At 43.8% G+C, this 18,519-nt stretch overlaps 2 protein-coding genes across 3 annotated transcripts; one reads left to right on the top strand and one right to left on the bottom strand.

Annotated features, from left to right (window-relative positions):
• The first annotated feature begins 1,759 nt into the window (after window positions 1–1,759).
• On the top strand, window positions 1,760–5,005 carry LOC133906397 (remorin 4.1-like). The gene is made up of 5 exons (XM_062348284.1): window positions 1,760–1,882; window positions 2,731–2,896; window positions 2,983–3,862; window positions 4,033–4,114; window positions 4,507–5,005. The coding sequence occupies exons 1-5, from the start codon at window positions 1,853–1,855 to the stop codon at window positions 4,711–4,713; spliced, it is 1,365 nt and encodes a 454-aa protein (XP_062204268.1). The 5' UTR covers window positions 1,760–1,852; the 3' UTR covers window positions 4,714–5,005.
• Window positions 5,006–5,737: 732 nt separating this feature from the next.
• LOC133905942 (auxin response factor 25-like) lies at window positions 5,738–14,818 on the bottom strand. 2 transcript variants are annotated; one of them, XM_062347753.1, is made up of 14 exons: window positions 13,852–14,818; window positions 13,397–13,509; window positions 10,273–10,371; window positions 10,140–10,196; window positions 9,879–10,034; window positions 9,681–9,765; window positions 9,246–9,336; window positions 8,975–9,139; window positions 8,776–8,898; window positions 8,631–8,706; window positions 8,310–8,469; window positions 7,065–8,221; window positions 6,590–6,780; window positions 5,738–6,487 (listed from the first exon to the last, which is right to left on the bottom strand). In XM_062347753.1, the coding sequence occupies exons 1-14, from the start codon at window positions 13,898–13,900 to the stop codon at window positions 6,289–6,291; spliced, it is 2,721 nt and encodes a 906-aa protein (XP_062203737.1). In that variant the 5' UTR covers window positions 13,901–14,818; the 3' UTR covers window positions 5,738–6,288. The 2 variants fall into 2 exon arrangements, with proteins under 2 accessions (XP_062203737.1, XP_062203738.1); XM_062347754.1 differs by having other exon boundaries at window positions 13,397–13,519.
• Between the last annotated feature and the right edge of the window lie 3,701 nt (window positions 14,819–18,519).

Below are 18,519 nucleotides of genomic sequence, written 5' to 3' on the forward strand. Positions count from 1 at the left end.
GAGCTGATAGCTTTGCCAGGCCCTAGAGCAAAAGTGAGGGTCAAGGGGCAGCTGTGCGTCGCTTGTGTCCTCTGAGGAGGAGCAGAATGAATTAACAAAGCAGGGCTGTGGTTCCCTTGATCCATTCTGTGTTCCTGTTGTTGGGGTCTGGGCTTTGGAGCCTTGTCTCCCTCCCCTTTCCTTGTGGCTCTTTCTTGGGCGTGCAGTGCATGCATGGGGTCTAGCGTTGGATAGGGTGGGGAGGAGAGAGGGTTTTTAAAAAACTCAGATGTTCTTCTTGCAATTCGGAGTTCATTGGGAAATCTTGCCTGTCTCCTTGGAACTCAAAGCCAAGGATTTGTGCAAGCAAGTACTACGATAACAGTAAGTCACTGAAAAAACGGAGGATATGCATTCTCCCTTCTTATCGAAAACAGAGAGAACAAATTTGTTCTTACGGGCATCATTGCATCAAACGTGTAACTCGACATTTCTACTGTGATCTTAAAACAGTGCTCCAATACTCCAATGAACTAGACCTGTCGCTGCTGCTGTATATCGAGCAGTAAAAAAACCTCTGCAATTCGTCACGTACAGCAGAGATTGGCCACACGTAACATCTGGCGATAGGCTACTGTGGAATTTACACTGGCAGTAGTAAAGAATTAAAATACGAGGAGGGAGATAGGGTAAAGCAGCGCAGAAATCTGCCGGTTTTGAACGTGGCGGGGGTGAGCTGAGCTCCGCTTGAGCTCCCGCCTTCTCGGGAACGACGACGCTCCCGGCCCGAACAGAGCAGCAGCAGGGGAAGGGGAGCCACACAGGGGAGCGCGCCCGCGGTGGTCCACACTCGATCCCGCACGCTTCGCCGTAGGGCCGAGCGCGAAGTGCGGGGATTTTTAATAATATTATTTTATTAAAAAATGTAAAATATAAATTAATATGGAAAAAATCGTAGATATAGATGTCAGTGCGACTTCAATTGCGAACTAGTAGCCACTTATTAACCAAAGGAGGGGCCATGTCTTATTTAGCACCACGACATATCATCACACCAATATTTGACATCGCTTATTAACACGTCTCACCGACAAGACCTATTGACATATGAAGTGCAGATTTATCTCACTCTATAGTGTACTACTTAGATAGTCTATGGATCGAACAGTATGATATATTGACATACGGAGTGCCAAAAAATTATGTTGATTTTTAGTGTGCTGATAGACCTTAATACCTTCATTCATATATGTGTAAAATAGGATATCAGTACTTTGATCGTGGACTAGCCATTGTCGACTATGGCCTCATTTGGTAGTGTTCTGTGGAGTGATTTCGCGCGGGAATCAGCTCTTACGCTGCCAAACGCTCTGTCTGTGAGTGGATTCTGCACAGAAATCACTCCACGATTTGTATTGCGAGGTGAGAGCTGAAAAATTTAGCTTCCACTTGATTCCTGACTAATTCTCCTCGATTTCAACATAATATTCTCTCAAGAATACTTCCAACACTAATATACCAAACGATTTTACAAATAAAATCACTTCCACACTGCTTCCACCACATAATCACTCTCACCACAGAATCAGAACTCTACCAAACAGACCCTATAAAAATATCGACCGGCACTTACATCTGTAATTTTTTAATTTTCAATTAAGTTTTTATAATTTTCTAATAAAACAATATTATTTAAAAAAGGTTCCGATGTGTGTGCCTGCATCGTGTATTTATAAACTCTGCCCGGCGGGCCGGCACGCTCGGCGCTTGAGCTGTCTGCCTCTCGTCTTCTTGCTTCGGCCTCGAGCCCAGCAGCTGCGGCCGTCGCCGTAGCCAGGCTCAGCTCACTTGGAAGGAGGAGAGGGGTGGCATCATGGGGTACGAGAGGATACACAAGGTTCAGGTAACGAATCACGCACACCTCTAGCACTGCCGCGCTTCATGCTTTTGCATTGCTTTGTTTTGCACGTCGTAGAGCAAGTAATCGACATGCGTTTTCTGCTTATCTCGCTTCATCTCTTTGTAAATGCGCGTAGTTTTGTATGCTCTCATTTATATGTGCGGCGAACAGTTGCGTGCGACTTAACAATCCCTTTGATTTTCTCCCCCTGGTTATATTCTTGTTCTTGTTTCTAATTTTGATACCTCTAGCATATGCATATCCACCTGTGGTGCTTTGGATTTGGATGCCATGACCGCACCCTGTTATCACAGAGAGTAGTATTCATGGCTGCTCAGTTCAGAGTTGTGTACCGGGAGATTCACTTTGCTCCTCACTTCACTCCCCAATGGCAACTTCAGTAGGGGCAGTAAATCAATCCGTCTGTTCTTGCAGCAGCAAGGCATAAATTTTGCAGTCATTTTGTTGGATTTAGATTCACTTCGGATATTGATAATAGAGTAACACGACTTTAAAATGGATGTCCCTTACATATTACACTAATCTTTTTGATTAAGTTGGCTTAGAATTTTGGTCGTTGTTGGTTGCGTCTGTCCGTTTAGCAGGACTATTGAGATCTCGGCTGAAGGAGCTACTCTAACACATTTGCTGCTGCAATTAGAAGGACACTAAATGTCAATTAAATACTGTGTTTACAGCTTTCCTTTATTCCTCAGTGGTCAATTGCTTCCAATGTCTCGGTAACTGCTAATGTTTGGCCACTGAAAAACTTGTTACTCCTACTGTAATTGTGTGATTAGTATGGATATTAACTTCGCCCCATTGGGAAAACAAAATTGTTTCTGATGCAGATGGGAGTGATGTCTCCAACCAAGCTCAGGATGAAGCTGCTGGGCTCCCATGGAGGCAGCAAGAAGGAAGAGGCTAGTGGCAAGTCGTCGCCGTCGAGGCTCGTCGTCGACGACGACGACGCTGACCACCCCAAGAACAGCCTCTTGGCACAAGAACTCGACGAAGGTGCGTTCCTCTGACGCGTAAAAATTCCGTCTTTGCAATCGACTGCACCGCGCGACTAAAATGGCAATTGCGATTTCGGTCAGCAGAGTACCCCAAGGACCGGTCGGATTCTTCCCTGTCGCGCTCCGACGCTAGCCACGGCAGGGCCGCTCACAGCGGCGGCGGGAGTGGCTGCGAAAGCGGGCACGAGAATGGCAGCACCGGCGCCGGCGGCAACTTCGAGTTCCACAGGGTGGTTATGGGGGCGGCGGTGTCCGGGCCGTTCTTCCGGCAGGTGCCGTCCAAGTGGAACGACGCGGAGAAGTGGATCGCGGGGCGGCACGTCGTGCACTCCAACCCCATATTCTCCAAGAAGCCCGCCGCGCCGCCGTACAGCCCCAACGGCGGCGGCCGTGTCGCGCCGGAGTCTGCGGCTTCGAAGGGCGGCGCCTCTTGCGACAACCCGAGCTCACGCGGTGGTGGTGCTGTCAGTGCGGTAACCGAGCTGTCGTCGAAGTCCTCATCGCCGTCATCTGTGAGCAAGCCTCCTCAGAAGAAGCTCCGCACCGCGACGAGCGCTGCCGCGCCGGCGCAGTCGGTGTCGATGAGGGACGTCGGGACGGAGATGACGCCGATAGCGAGTAAGGAGCAATCGCGGAGCGGCACCCCCGCCGGCGCCGCCACGCCGTCGCTCAGCCCTCTCTGCTCCGTGCCGTCCAGCCCGAGGGGCGGCGCCTCGGCCTCGTCGTCGTCCTCCGCCTCCGAGCGGGAGCTCCGGCTCAGGACCAGGCGGGAGATCGCCGCGCTCGGGCTGCAGCTGGGCAAGATGAACATCGCGTCGTGGGCCAGCAAGGAGGAGGGCCTCCTCGCCCAGGCCTCCTCGCCGCCGGAGAGCCCCGGAGCCATCGATGACGAGATCAAGAGGAAGGAGTTCGAAGCGCGCGCCGCGGCGTGGGAATTGTCTCAGAAGTGTAAACTCGCCTCGAGGTGCGCAAAAAGACTGCTCCTTTTTCTTCCTTTGTTAGGCTAGGCCGCCTTTGGAACACAGTAATTTCATCGAAAACACGCGACGTGGGAATTCCTCAAGAACTGTTCTGCTTATCCATATATCCATTTTTAGTTGAATTCTGAATCTTATTATGTGCCTAATGCTGCAGATATCAGAGGAAGGAGGTGAAGATACAGGAATGGGAGAGTTGCCAGAAATCCAAATTTGAAGCCAAGATGAGGCAGGCTGAGGTCAGTTTCAAACCTGGGATTGCTGAACTTTCATACGAACGAGACACTCTATGTTAGTTGCATCATCGTCATAGAATGATAATCAAACTTGAATAACGGAACAAAGAAATAATTCAGAAACAAGTGGTTAGAAAAGAAATCAAATCAGCATTGTTCATTGTAACCCCTATAATCAATGTTACCTTCACATGGACATGGATGTTGGAATCTAATTCAGATTCGGGTGTTTGATTCGGCAAAAAGAAAATTGGACACTTATAATATAACTTAGAATCCAATCACCATTGTCGGAATCTAGTTCGGATTCGGTAAAAAAATTTAGACACGGGTGTCTAAGTTAACCCTGCCTATAATACAGAGGTGCTGACTGACTGCGCAAACACTTATTTCAGGTGCAGGCTGAGCAGATGAAAGCCCGGGCGAAGTACAACCTGGCGAAGAGGCTGTCCGTCCTGAGCCACAGGGTGGAGGGCAAGCAGGCGAGGGTGGAGGCACGGCGGAGCCGGCAGGCGGTCCGGTTGGCACGGCAGGTGGAGCGGATCCGCAAGACCGGCCGTGAGCCCTGCCGGTTCCGGCGGTGCTGCACCTGGTTCCTGTGATCGGCGTCCGTCAGGCTTCCTCTCGTTGCTGCTGACTGAAGCTCCGGTGATCGGCGTCAGGCTTCCTCTGGTTGCAGCTGACTTGAAGCCTGAAGGTCTCAAATGCATGCTCTGGGACAAGAGCTTGAGAGCATCTATAGCAATATCATGGAATGAGCTTTGTACATGAAATCATCACAAGTTTATTTCAGGCAGTGCTCTGAATTCTGATTTCTGAGAATGTGCTGTTTGTTGCTGTGGATGTTGCTTGCCTTGTACAATCTGAATTGTGTTGTAGCCTGATTTTGGCTTTGACGTGTTCTCACGTAGAAGGTGTTTGGTTCAACATCAGCAAACTTAAACGCAAATGGAACCAAATTACACTGGGAATGTAAAGGGAATGGGTGAAAACAAGATTTGTTCGGTTCAACTACCGTATCAAACTCGTAGCAGAGTTCCATCACTCCCTAGATGCCGACGCCAATTGAATTGAACCTAACGAAATCAATTAATGCTGCAATCGGATTGCGTTACAAAAGTTTGAACCGAACACAACCTTACATACTTCAGCACTAATGTGTTAAGACCATCTCTTTTTAGCTCATGAACATCTGCAGAAACAAAGAGAAACCACTGTCCAGTTTGTTGCTAACAAGGGTGTCAAGAGAATTTGGACCAAATTCTGGATCAATTACCCTCTCACAAATACGGCCCAAATATTTTTGAATTCATGGCTTGAAAAAGTCATTCGATAAGCTACTTGGGCTGCAACGAGAGAAAAAAATATATCAAAAGATACTCCCTTCAACTGCTGGATGAGTCCAACATTCTTAATGACACCACATGCAGCTAATAAGGAGCTCAGGGCACCTGTCTCCTATGCCCTGATCCTATTCTATTCATGCATATAATCATGATTAGGTGTAGCACATAACCCACCTCCATAAATCATGCAAGCTGACATGAAACTAGGCACATTTGCGGGTCAAATCCTACACACCAGAGTACAAACAGGACAAAATTTTAACTTTGATGGCATGCAACAAGATTTAACCAACCGCAATTTGAGGGGGAAAAAATGAATGGTTTAGGGCACACATGGAATCATCAGTTTTAGATGCTATATACACACACACATGCAGACCCACGTCGAAGGTGAAGAGTGCACAGGACATTAATTTTATATTTTCCAGTGATACATCATATATATCAAACTCATAGGACACCTAGCCTAACAAATAGAACACCCGAATCTCTACTTAACAAGTGGGACATCCAGATATTTTAGTTCTAAATCCACCACTATATATATAGCTACAGGATTAGGTCACTTCTACTGTGCCTGCCTGAATTCAAAGAACAATTATTGTCTGCCATCTAGAGCTTAGGCTATGGCTATCACATAGCTAAAGCAGCTATCATACATTCATACAACGTTTCCGTTATCATAGCGATACAATGGATCAACCAGCTATTAATGACTAAGTTATTCCTGGCGAAAGGGACTAGAGAGAAGATCACAGAAAATGCGGGCCATCACGGATGGCGATCCTGCAGTGCCAAATCGCTGGTTTGGTTTGGATTCCGGTCTTCATCTCAGTAGTCCAGAGGCACTACTGGCGCAATGTTGCCGGTGAGGTTCTGCATGCCATTGCTTGCAGAATAGTCGTCACAGACATTGCTTGGTAGCATCCCTGCTCCTGGTGCAGACAGAAGGCCGTCTCCGTCACGGACCATCTGTTGCACATCTTGTGGCGAGAGTATCTTTATGCACCATACGCTATTCACAAACTCCCTGAAAAAAAATGGCATCCAAAGATCTCGCTTGCTTGAATGAAAATTCAGACAGAACTAATTTATGTGTATACAAAAGGAAGATAGTTCTGTATGTGCGTACTGCCAGGGATCGTCACCGACGAGAAGAATATCATTTTCCCGGTCGACAAATACAAGCTGCCAGCCTGATCTTACAGGGTCCTCCAGTTGGCCTTCAAGACCAAATAATCGCTCGAGCTCGCTACGTAACTCATAATAGCTGCTGAATCTGGTGATATCGAGCGATCTCCCAAGGGACCCTGATTTGTAAACCTAGTAGAGCAAATACAAATTAACCAGTTTATGCGGATGTACACCAGGGCAACGAGTGTCATCAAAATGGTATGATTGCTAATACAAGCATCTAATGCTCATGCTCAAGTATTCTCATAACCTTAAGATGTAATTGACTGCTTTGCTACCATCAACCCACTAAAAATGAACTTTTTACCTCCACAAAGTAAAGTGCCATAGCAGCTACCAACTTCACCAATCAGTAAAAAGAATGCCCATCGAAGAATTTAAAGGAATAAACCACATAAGTAGGAAACACATACCTTCACAAAGGTTCCACATTGTGGGGGGTTCACACCACAAACATCATTAAGAGAATTGAAAGAACCCGATTCACCCAAACAGCTGGAAGTTGCTATGGTGTTATTGGGTAGCAAATTCCCATTAGTGTATCTCAGCGAAGCTATGGTTATAGAATCAGTTTCGCTGCCAACACCACCACTCCTGACTGTTGTCACGCCATCATGGATTGCAAATGACGACGACAGCAGGTGACTCTGAACATCTGTACCACAAGCCTGGTCACTAGAACTGTCTCTTGCTGATAGTGGTGGCAAGGTGCCAGAAATTTGAGATATATTAGTCTGGTGATTTACTTTCTCAAGCCTGGGGTGCACAGACCGACCTTCAAAATGAACAAGGGGTTCCACAGCCAACCTCTTTGAAGGCCATCCCTCTGATGCCATTAAGTGGCCACTTCGAGGCAAATTAAGAAGGTTTGAGGTTTCTTGGCTTGAGAAGTTGTGGAAACTGCTGTGCAGATGCAGACCTGGACCACTGCTTCCTTCTGAGATGTTCTGCTGGTAGAATGAGGATCCAGGAAGCAAAGAAGATTGTGATTGAGAAGCAGATCTGGACTCCGACATGTTAGAAGCTACATCGGCAATCCCATGACAACTAGATGAGAGGTGCTGTTGTATCTCCTGATGCGATTGTTGTTGCAGAACTTCCTGTGTTTGCAGCTGCTGCTGTGGCGGCGGCTCTTGCTGCTTCTGCAGCAGCTGGGGATTATGCAACTGCAGCTGCTGCAGCCGACTTTGAAGGAACCCAGAGTTACCAGTGTTCTGACTATAACCTTGCTGAACAACTTGCAGGGGCGACTGCTGAGATTGATATGGCATCTGATGTAGAACAGGATTTCCATACGGAGGATTTAATCCGCCATTCAAATTTTGAGTTTGTTGGACTGGCAGGAGAACAGAGGTCTGTTTCAAAGGATCCCCAGCTCTAATTTCTTCCAGTGCTGCAGCAGCCATTTGCTGGTAAGTGTCTGGCTTAAGGCCCAGCAATGGATAATCTAATCTTGGCTGAAGCCATGGTGACACTCCAAGTCCCTGGAAGTTCAATGACTGAGCCCCTCTATTTCCATCTCGAAGCCACATGAGGGAAGAATAACGAGCAAAATCATCACTCTTCCCACCTGCTTATACAAAGAGAGATTGCTTAGAGAAAGCCTGAGAAAAAAACGTCACCATACATACTAGTGTTCCAGTCATAAATCAGCCTACCATTGAACAGGCCATGCATCAAGGGTAGTCCTGAAGCCCACGGACGCTTAAGTCTCATGGGAAAGGCAGTTGGATACATTGGAAAGGTTGTCAATGGCTCAATCTCCCAGAGTGAAGCTCTTGGCTGTTTATCACCAGCTGTAGACTCATCCCAACCAACCTAAAGTATCACAAACCCAAAGTTAAAGCAACCATCATTAATAAGCTAACACATTCTCACAAGGGGATCCATGAAGCATGTCGCGACAGATGTAGCAGAAAGGTGAGCACTGAACAATGAAATAAGACATGACAATCATGACAGCTTATAAAAGAAATTACCTTAACGGAACGCCAGTGTGAGTTTGGCCAACGCTCCGAGTCTAGATCAGTTATGCCTGTGATTGTACCCATGTATCTGAAAGAAGAGGAAGCCATAAGATCACAATTACATAATTTTCGTGCTGTGTAGAAAGTTTCAACTAACCGTCTGACACTTGATTCCTCTGTCTCAAAAAGCATTCGAAACCTCATTCCAACAGACACACGCGTATGATAAACAGCTTTCACATACTTAGCCAGCGGAATGACAAACTCAGAAGGGCTAGCCCTGACAAAAGATGAACATGTTAATTAAGTGCGGAAATAAGGTGAGCAGCATATTAGTGTGATCATAGTATATTTACCGGGGGTTATAGAAAATAGTGAAACGACTGTTTGTGGCTGCAGCATGAGCTGCTGCTGCAAGAAGACCTATATGCATGCTATCACTTGATAGCATAGAAGAGGGCATAACAGTCTGTGGACGATTTGCACGACGAATTCCCAAAAGAAGTTGATTATTATCATTCCTGGTAAAAAAATGACAAGGGCTTGCAGTGTAAGCAACACGTACAACCTCTAAAGCTCTAACGAAAGTAAAATGATGGAGTTCAGTCAAATTAAATTAGAAAGTACCAGATAAATATAATAGAATCCCCTGCCACTAATCTTTTTGCGCTTACAAAAACACTCCAACCCGTTGTCAGCAGATGTCTTTTTGGCTGGCCTGCACAACAAATGCAAGGGCCAAATCATTGCCCAATTAAGAGTTGAAAAGACCAACTAAGATATCACAGAATAAAATTTGATGCATCAACTTCTTCACAATACAGAGCAACAGGAAACATTTTCCAAATAAATTCTACTAATCCAAGAAAAAACACGGTAACAGTTTCGGTGGCAGAAAGAAATGGACGATTGAGATATGTTACTACTTACTAGTCGAGGCTGCTCAGACGCAGCACATATTTTTCATTTGTCCATTTTCGTGGACACTTCAATTTCCGTTTAACATGTTTAATAATCAATCATAATCATCTCTGCATCCGTTACCATGGTTTGAGTACATACCACGAAAAATGTGGCGAAATTTCCATTCGTTATCATGCAGGTCTCTTGCAATCAGCTCCTGTACTGGAGGTTGTTGTGAAAAATCCTGCAGATTGTTATATGAAACAGTTTTAAGAATGCACACCAAATGATCATTTCTTATAAACCTATCAAGCTTAAAACAACTAAATTTTCACTCAAGGTTTTCAAAATACAAACCAACGGAGGGAAGACTTTCTCAGCCGCTCGGCGCGGAACAGAGAAGCCACCATGGGTACTCGTATCACTTGCAGTCAATGTCTTGCAGAAGTAATTAGTTGGCTGCTTGTTAGCAGCACCCAATTCAATTGGAAGAAAAGGCTCCTTTTGCTCTTCCTGTCCATGGAATCACTTGATGAATGCATAGCCGTTGTACTACCTTTTTGAAAAAACTTTTCACGAGAATTCAGGTTACAAGCATAGAGCTAAGTGGTACAATACCGAGTTCAATGGTTGCAGTGTCATTTGGGCATAAACTTCTTCAGTCTCTGCATCAGCCTGCGTTAGCACCAAGAAATCATCTCATAACGCTTCTTCCAAAAAGTACATGATGGTCCATTAAGTATGAACTCACATGCATGGTGACATTATGAAGCTGGCAGATTAACTGAGGAGGTAAGTTTGGGTAGTTTGGAATTTGAGCGTCAACTTCCTTGTTAGTTGATGCAGCAACCTGTGAAATAAAATACTTTAAATGATTTAGTCTTAGCACAATGATATCTTTATGGATATAGTTTGGGCAAAGTAATGTTTCAGTGCATATTTTTTTAGTCAATGCATTTGGTAAACAATCAAAAGAACCTCTTAAAGCACAAAAGCACAAGCGTGAGTGATTCTTTGTATTCCTTCATTCCATGTTTGCAAAATCTAATAAACTGAAGGTGCTAACGTGTGGCGCCCATTCTTCGCGCCCGCGCCCACAATCCGCCTCAGCGCCCGCTCAGCCGAAACCGCCGCCATGATTCCCCCCTCAACTCCACAACCGCTCCCGCACCGCAGTGCAACGACCGCCCGAAACCGTCGGCATACGTCCACGACCCCGATCTCCCTCAACTCCGCAACCGCCCCTCCCACAGCTATAAAACCCAGATCCAACCGCCGGCCGAGCTTCCTCTCGCTCCTCCGCACCCAAGCCCCCAAATTCCGTCGGTTTTCCCCCACCCGAGAGCTCCCGCGACGCCACCGTAGTTCCGCTGCACCCCTTCACCGTCGCCGTGCCGTCCCGTACCTCCCCAACGCTATTCGAGCACAAGACACTGTTCGCTGACCTCAGCTAGACGTCCACGACCTCTCGCCGTCGGGGCCGAGCCCTAGCAACCACCCTTCACCGTCACCGAGCCACTCCGCCGCACGCCGACACCAACACGTACCTCAAACGGAATCCCCAACGCTCGGTGAAGCATTTCCGCCGCTCACCGGAGACCTTTGACACCGGCGGCGAAGTTCCGACGCCACCTGAGCCAGCGTCGCCGCACCGGAGCCCGTGCCGCCGTTCGCGCCGCCCGAAGGAAGAAGGAAGCCGGTAAGCCGTCTGATTCTTGATCAATCGCCGAGATTAGAACGTTCGCGTACCTCTTCGCTAGCCAATAGGATCGTGCCACGTGTCTCACTTTGATGACTGGGTTTATGCGATCCACGTCAACGTGCCATATGGATGTTTCTGTCCCACGTGGCAAGCCACGTCACCGACCCGAGCCTAGTCAGCCTGCTGACACATTAATTAGGTTTTTCAATTCAAAATAAATCCTTTAATATCTAAAAGTAGGTGATCTTGCATTTAGGCCCTTAGACTTTACTATTTTCACAATTATACCCCTGTCAGTACTGTTATTTTACTTTTAACCCTCTAAACTTTTACTTATTTACAAATAGATCCCTGAATGTTACAAATAAGTCCTTGAAACTTTCTGTTTTTACAAATTAGCACTCGTTCTTTTTCATAAAAGAACCTGTAGCTTAAAACCCTCATAACTTTTTCATACGAGCTCCGTTTTAGACGATTCTTGCGCTCATACAACCGTAGCAGCTAGTACTATCCGTTAGTAGGCTTTTCATAGCGCTTTGCTTCTATTTAGTGTATTGTTCTTAGATGTTTATACTTGTTTGTTTCCGGTGCACACGATTGCAATAGAAGACAAGCAGTTCGTGAATCTGCAGGACCGAACTTTTGAAGAGTTTGAGCAACCCGCTACTGAAGGCAAGTGACCTTGATCACAGTGATCCTATTATAGGAAAGTGTGTCTTTTACTTTCTAATTGCATGCTTTGTCAATATAAATCTCATGTTTAGAGTTTTATTAGTACTTTCCATGATTATCCTTGTCGTCTGTGTTGTAGTTGTGTGTCAAATATAGAAATGTTTAGTTATACTGTCAAGTTAAATGTTAATTTGATTAATGGTTTATGCAACATGAAACAGTTTGGGTAATATTTGGTAGCAACATGTAACATAGGGATCTATGCAGGTTGGTTTGGTTAGTATGGCTGCTATGTGCGCATTGTGTGATGTGCGAGTATCTGCTTGAGATCCTAAGAATCGGTTCATGAACACGTAACACGGCATAACAGCGCAACCACGAGGCCTATATGGGTACTGCCTGACCAATTAATTAGCCACTCCTCCGGTTCTGTGAGCACCATTGGACGGTTAAGTGGCACAAGAGGAGGCTTCTGCAGCGATGGAATCGCTATTAGCGGTAAAAACTCAGTGGATGCTTGCAGTACAGTGGGAGCTTTGTAACAACCTTGTAGTGATCTCTCAACGCACATCTTGAAAGTGTGTAAGGTACTGACGGGAACTGGCAAAAGAGTTGTTCACAACTCGTGGGTAAGTGTGCAAACTCTGCAGAGTATATAACTGATCGATCAGCCGTGCTCACGGTCAAGAGTGGGCTTGGACTTTTTCATGATTAGTGGAGATCTTGAAGGGCTGGGTTTGAATAGTCAGGTGGTGGTACTCCGATGAGTTGGTAGCCGAATATGGGATATCTGGTGAGTCTGATAGTCAGATGGAATCCAACGAACTATTCCTTTAATGTTAGTGTCGTCACACATAGTAAATAGAATTGCTAAATCCTTTTTAAGTCCTAGAATAGGATGGCATAGATGCAGTAAACCTGAGTTAAGTCTTTCTTGCCTTATGCTTTCATATCATGTTTTCTCATACTTGCTGAGTACTCCATGTACTCACGCTTGCCTTCTCTCAATCTCTTGATGCTGCTCAGAAGGTTTGGACTTCGAGAACATCCTGACCGATAGAGCCGAGTTTTAGGCGAATGAAGACCTTGACTTGAAGACCATGTTCTAGGCTGACATTCCCCCGAACAACGCATGTGGATCGATAAAGGCTCTGCTACCGTTGAAGTTATCTTAGTATTTTCTTTAAAATCTACGGGTCCTTTTGTAATGAATCTTATCGTTATCTAATGACACTGTTATGTTATCAATTATGAATATCACCGCATATATGAAACTTGATACTGATATACATATGGAATGCATCTGGTTTGTCCTTTTGAAACCAGATGTGACATAACGGTCAGTCGAGCACGGTCTCACTGAGCCGACTCGAGTTTGAGGCTTGACATTCTCTTAATGAAATCCTAAGAGGACATCCTCCCCTCGGTGCTCTTTTTTTTTAACAAACTCGGCCATACCTAGTTTATTCAAAGATACTGACACACAAAATGAGTGATGGACCTGCTCACTATGACCCTGTGGAAAGTAGACGACCCGGCTTCCAACCACAGGCAGAGACACAAGGGGCCCAGCGCAAGCATGCCACAGCTCCGAGTTCAGACACCTTTGCTCCCCTGCAAAATGCTAAACACACATGAGCGGAACAGCAAGCCACCAGAAAGCAAAGTTCATACGAAGCTATTATTTGTACTTGGCTACAGACAAGAGGAAGCTCAGTGACTATCGATAATGCTAGAACATGGGACTATGGGAGCAATGAATGGAACCAAGTAATGCAACAACTTTTTGTTTTGTGCAAGTCAGCAATAGAGCAAGCCGATTTTGCTAATTTCTTTAGCTCCCAACCTGCAATGCCCAATGACAACATTCCGTGCTCCACCAAACAATGCGGACAGTAAACACCACTTGAGATGTTCACAACTGAATCAATGCTGAACTTGTGATCCGAGACATACCGTCACTTTCCGGCGAGGCCTCCGGCATCTTGGACGGGGAGAGCTTCATCTCCCACCACCGACACCACCCACAGCGTGAACACCAAACTCCGCTGCACTGGCGAACGACTTCAGGAGCTGCTGCTCCTCAGCACCCAGCAATGCCTGCCTGCTTCCCCTGCGCCCAGAACATCTCTTCCTCTGCGGCTGCCGCCTTTTTCCACTTGCCTTCCCCTTCCCACGGAACAGCAGCCACCTCCGCTCGAAGAAACACCTACCCGAACCCCGGACCATCAAGGCAAAGACGCGTCATCGCCGACCCCATCCCGCCCGAATCCTGAGCTGACCACTCTCGCCAAGCACGGAAGCACCACCTCAAAACTCCAACCTTTCCCCCACGAACCGAAGAACAGCGACGAAATGAGCACGGCTTGATCCAAGAAGCTGGGTTTTTGGCAGCGGACGGAGCAGAAACGCGGAGAGACCGAGGCAGACGGCCGGCCCCGAGCTCATCAGATCAAGAAGCAGCTCGACGTCGCAGCTTCTCGGGCTCAGTGCTAGCACCGATGCCACTTATGCCGCCGGAGCCGACCACAAATCGCCATTGCACGCCCGGCGCCCTCAAAACCAAGCACCCGCCGAAACCCCCACCTCAGGCGGCGCTGTAACGCCAACACGATCCCCTCGACCTTGAGAACCCGCCCCCGAGATCAGGGAGCCGCCGGCCGCTGCGACAGGGGACGGTCATGCCCAGCTCCGAGCACCGATTCGGCCGCCCATTCGCCACCGGCGGCCGAATCGGGCGACGCGAGCACGAGGCGGGAGCTGGGAGCGCGGCGGAGGAAGCGGCAGCAGGCGCCTTGGTGGGGGCCGGGCGAACCCTAGGAGGGCTAGGCCGCCGTGGCTGGATCGAGGAGTGTGGAGTGGAGTGGTGCGGTGCGGTGTTTCTTTGCCCTTTTTCTTTCCGATCGGGATCCTCTCGCTGGTTTCTACAGTAAAATGCATTGTCTTCTCCGAGATTCAGTCTCTTTCTTTCGTTTATTGGAAGCCGACAATAGAAAGAATGCTTTTTGGCGATAGTGAAAAATATTTGGGAAAAAGGTCAGATGTATTTCTTCTCTATACCCTCTTCAAAAAATTTAAATCTGTTTTGTGATTTCGAAGATTTTGAATAGATTAGATGTGGTTCAGTTTTATATAGCTTTCTGAATACATTGTAATGGTAATCTTTCATCTATTGAATAAAATTGGATAATTCACTTCTACTTGATCTCTCATCTTGATATTATATTGAGCTTCATGTACCGACAATTTACACCGAAAAGCATAAGCTAATAAAAAATATAGATAATTCACTTATATTTTAACAGTAGTAATGATGTAACCTTAAGTAAGTTCACGCAAACACAGCAAGTGGTTCGACAGAAGAAAACATGGTTTGTATTCAAATTTATGTCTCCAATTCATCATCACAGCCATGTGTGGTCCAACGAGTTATGGGAAAATTTGAAAGGATGTGAGAATTAATTATTGGAAACCTTGGAGTGTTTGATATTGGGATCAAGACTACGATTGCCTCATGGACATCCAGGGTACTATTTCACATTGTTTGTTTTGCTGTTTAACTTTATACAGACATTTGTACAGTATTAACTTATGTTTGTGACACAAGTCATCAGCGGCTATATATATATATATATATATATATATATATATATATATATATATATATATATATATATATATATATATATATATATATATATATATATATAGATTGCAGCTCTACACCGAATGCCTGGCCATGGCATTACAGATGCAGAGTGGCACGTAAGGAGTGGGTGGAGAATCTGAGGTTGTACACGCAAATAATAGAAAATCATGATAGTATAGGCACAAAAGAAAGCAAAGCATCTTTTATACTTTCCTTGCTACATATATATATATATATATTGCTCCATCCGATTGTAAATACATGTCGTTTTAATAAGATATAGTCTTCAATATATTATTTTAATCACTACTTTTTATTAAAATATATTTATAAAAGTTATTGAATATGTGATATTATGAAAGCATTCTTCAATATAAGCTACACATACGATTTTAAGGTTTTTAAACTAAACATTTTGAAAGCTATTATTAGTTATAGTTTTAAAAGTTTGACCGAACATTTTCTAAAACGACATGTATTTATAATCGGATGGAGCAAGTTACACTGCAAATATATCTGTCCTACATCCACCATCTTTTCAGGATTATTTTAAGTGCATAAATTTATAAATTTCAAATTGCACTTCCACGTATCAAGAAGAGGAGGAGAATCCGCTTCTGATTTAAGCTTGTTTATTTCAACTGCAGATTATGAAAAATAATTTATAAACTATGGAACATAAAAAGCTGAATTATAAAATCTACCTAAACTGATAAAAGATAGATTATTGGATTATTTCAATGTAAGGACGGGATGGTTAATAGCTGGATTACCTATTTTATGTAAGGATCTCATAGCTGCGTATAGCAAAAGGTTAACTTCATCCGATGCTAATGTTCAGATAGCCCCATTTATCCTCATGAAAGTAAATATGTTCTGATATATTTGTTTGGTGCCTTCTCGTAGTTCCTTATTTTTTGTCATTGCTTCTATTTAAAAGGAAAGATTCTGATAATCTTGTATGATTGTTTTTGATAAATAGACATTTTGTCTTTTTCCAATTAGGTTGAAGCTGCTAAGAGATGGACTATGTGGGAGATGATGACTACACATCCAATCCAAAATCATGATAACATTAAACGAGGGGAAGATGACAAGTTTTCATTGACAAGTCCTTTCACAAGCATCTATAATTTGTTTGGTAACATTACCGTTATTTCTCTTCTATTTTGTGTTTGCCAGCTAAATTATATTGATTTTTTTATTCTAAAACTTAGCTTTATATACAAATCGATAGAAGAATGCCTTTGTATGGGCAATCAAGTGGAAGATGTATCGTAGAGCACTAAACAACAACAAGAATGTTGCTGTCATTTGGAAGACCAAAAATTTCACCATCCATAGTGTCCTTGAGTGGCTGGATGCATAACTTCCTCACCACCGTCAGCTGAAGGTGTTCTATAGATCAATATCGCCTCGGCACTTTTTTAATGGTGATTGGAACACTAGCGGGCACTGTGACAACACAAATTCTTTGGCAAAGGGAAGCTACTGGATGTCACCGCCCTATCGTATCTGAGGGATGAAGGGCATATCTTACGGTATAGCATTAAATCCACGCGAGGGGTTCAAAATTACTTGCACTGGTGTCTTCCATGAGATACGTGGAATGAGATCCTTGCAGCCCAGTTGTAGCATGTAGACGATTCATGATTGCTGAAGAGCTAATTTTCAAACAAGTTAGTTCAAGCTCGTATATATAGTGATTAGTAATTTGTAGATGATTCACGATTGCACTTTTTTTTTATATAATTATAATAATATATAATGTACTTACAAGATGGGTATAAATTAAGAAATAAGTTTTTGTTGACCTGCTAAAATACAATATTAATGAATCTAAGGACAACATCTTTGAGATTGTACAAGAATTTGTTAAATGCATCAAATAGTGCAACGTTTCAGAATATGAGATTAGTTGTGCTATTATTTTTTGCTCATGACTATTGTACCATTTATTTTTCTTCCTTTATAGCGTGAAAATATTCGGCGCCTGTTGCAACGCATAGACATGTAACTAGTAGTATTAAAAGATACTGTAATAGTATTATATGAGATGAAATTTTTAAAGAAAAAATGCACAAACCCCCCCCCCCCATAAGTCACTCCATTTTTGAGATTCCTCCATAAGCCATTTTGTTGCAAAAACCTCCCCAACAGTAATTTAGATTTGCACAACCCCCCCCCCCCCGCAATTGTTTAATCCAGAAAATAGGTTTTCTTTAATATAAAAAATATGTAAATTCTTTAATAATTTAGATAAAGGTTTTAAAAATGATTCCTTTGGGGAAATAAATAAAATGAAATGTTTTTAATTCTATTAATCTTATATATATATTTTTCAATGATAAAATAAATGTTTTAATTATGTCCCTTAGAGGAATAAGGATATAATTTTATTTATTATTTGTGTTCACAAATAACGACAAATCAATAGAGACTGATGCTAAATCTTACCGAACTCTCTGCATCTACGGAAGAGAGGCCGAGCTCTGGAATGCGGCCAAATGCCATGACAATGGGTAGGCCGGCCAGACAAATTAGAGAAGATTCTCTTTATACCATTGCAACTTATACGTTTGCCTTATGTGTTATCTAAAATTAAAAACATAGAAAACCTAGAAAAATTAAAAATTCCCTTTATTTTCTAATTATTTACCATTTTTTCATAATTAAAAATATAGAAAACCTATTAAAACATTATTCTAGATTTTCTAAATTTTTCTCATAATTAAAACATTTATTTTATCATTGAAAAACATATATATGTAAGATTAATAGAATTAAAAACATTTCATTTTATTTATTTCACCAAAGGAATCATTTTTAAAACCTTTATCTAAATTATTAAAGAATTTACATATTTTTTATATTAAAGAAAACCTATTTTCTGGATTAAACAATTGCTGGGGGGTTTTGCAAATCTAAATTACTGTTGGGGGTTTTGCAACAAAATAGTTTATGGGGGGAATCTT

The sequence above is a fragment of the Phragmites australis genome, chromosome 23, assembly GCF_958298935.1.
Source record: "Phragmites australis chromosome 23, lpPhrAust1.1, whole genome shotgun sequence".
In the NCBI taxonomy this organism is placed as follows: Eukaryota; Viridiplantae; Streptophyta; class Magnoliopsida; order Poales; family Poaceae; genus Phragmites; species Phragmites australis.

Coding starts and splice junctions, on each gene's coding strand:
- LOC133905942 (XM_062347753.1), bottom strand. CDS start 13,900: ATGAAGCTCTCCCCGTCCAAGATGCCGGAGGCCTCGCCGGAAAGTGAC. Junction 10,035..10,139: donor CACTGCAACCATTGAACTCG/GTATTGTACCAC, acceptor TTCCATGGACAG/GAAGAGCAAAAGGAGCCTTT. Junction 8,222..8,309: donor GATGCATGGCCTGTTCAATG/GTAGGCTGATTT, acceptor TTGTATAAGCAG/GTGGGAAGAGTGATGATTTT.
- LOC133906397 (XM_062348284.1), top strand. CDS start 1,853: ATGGGGTACGAGAGGATACACAAGGTTCAG. Junction 2,897..2,982: donor GGCACAAGAACTCGACGAAG/GTGCGTTCCTCT, acceptor TTCGGTCAGCAG/AGTACCCCAAGGACCGGTCG. Junction 4,115..4,506: donor CCAAGATGAGGCAGGCTGAG/GTCAGTTTCAAA, acceptor CACTTATTTCAG/GTGCAGGCTGAGCAGATGAA.